Source organism: Meriones unguiculatus, chromosome 7 (assembly GCF_030254825.1).
Source record: "Meriones unguiculatus strain TT.TT164.6M chromosome 7, Bangor_MerUng_6.1, whole genome shotgun sequence".
NCBI classification, from domain to species: Eukaryota; Metazoa; Chordata; class Mammalia; order Rodentia; family Muridae; genus Meriones; species Meriones unguiculatus.
Window position 1 is genome coordinate 118862393 of NC_083355.1, and position 1149 is coordinate 118863541.

At 47.3% G+C, this 1149-nt stretch overlaps 1 gene segment (V, D, J or C); it reads right to left on the reverse strand.

Annotated features, from left to right (window-relative positions):
* Nucleotides 1–201: 201 nt before the first annotated feature.
* LOC132655363 (immunoglobulin heavy variable 3-73-like) lies at nucleotides 202–766 on the reverse strand. The segment is given in 2 exon segments: nucleotides 202–581; nucleotides 676–766. Coding segments are annotated over 2 exon segments (426 nt in total).
* Nucleotides 767–1149: the final 383 nt, after the last annotated feature.

Sequence of the window (1149 nt, forward strand, 5' to 3'; positions counted from 1 at the left end):
CTCAGCTCAGTTCCACTGTCATGCTGAGAGGTATGAGTTCAGTGCTATCACTGAATGGGAGGACCCAAGAATCCAAGGCTTCCTTCCTCTTCCAGAGGTGCAAGGCTGGTTTTTATGAGCAGAAGGAGGTCTTACTTGTATTTCTTATTGATGTATGCTGAGCTCTGAACTGACACCCTTGCACCTGGTGTTGTGCTCTCCCTACCGGTGCTCAGTGTTCCTGCAAGAAGGTTTTTGTCTGGGTTCACACTGAAGGTGCCTCACTGTGTCTCTAGCACAGTAATAAATGGCGGTGTCCTCGGCTCTTAAGCTGTTCATCTGCAGGTAGAGGCTGCTTGTGGAATCGTCTCTTGAGATGATGAACCTGCCTTTCACAGACTCTGCATAGGCTGTTTCATAATTATTAGGTTTGTGCTTAATTCGAGCAACCCAATCCAGCCCCTTCCCCGGGGCCTGGCGGACCCAGTGCATCCAGTAGCCACTGAACTTGAATCCAGAGGCTGCACAGGAGAGTTTTAGGGAACTTCCGGGCCGCACCAAGCCTCCGCCAGACTCCACCAGCCGCACCTCACACTGGACACCTGCAAACACAGAATCCTCTTGGTTAACCATCACAAAGGTCCACGGTCCCTCTCACGTCCACTCACACACTCAGTATCTCTTATCATACATTACCTTTTAAAAGAAGAACAAGGAAAACCCAGCTCAGTCCCAACTCCATGTCGGATGTTCTATATTCAGGGCTGATCAATGAATATGAATCCAGAGCGACCGGCCTTTGTCAGAGCTGTAGCATCACAGCTGGTTTTTATGAGCAGAGGGGAACTTCATTTGCATATCTCCCTGCTATATCATGAGCTGAGGGGTGGGAGCCTTTGAGGGCACAGTTAATGGTGCAGATGTCTGTGATTAAATAAGGGTAAAGTTGAGATTTGTAACATCAAAGAGTCACTATTATCTTGGCTACTTAACTCAGCTGGTAGACAAAAAAATTTTGTGCCTGAGCCCTGTGTTTGAATCCAGCACTGCATGGACAAAGAATGGGTAGATACAGGAGGGTCATATGTGTAGTTATGCTTGGGATACATGAAGAGTCTCAAAGAAGAAATCAGAAGGAAAAAGGAAAGGGAGAAAAATGAATCACGTCTT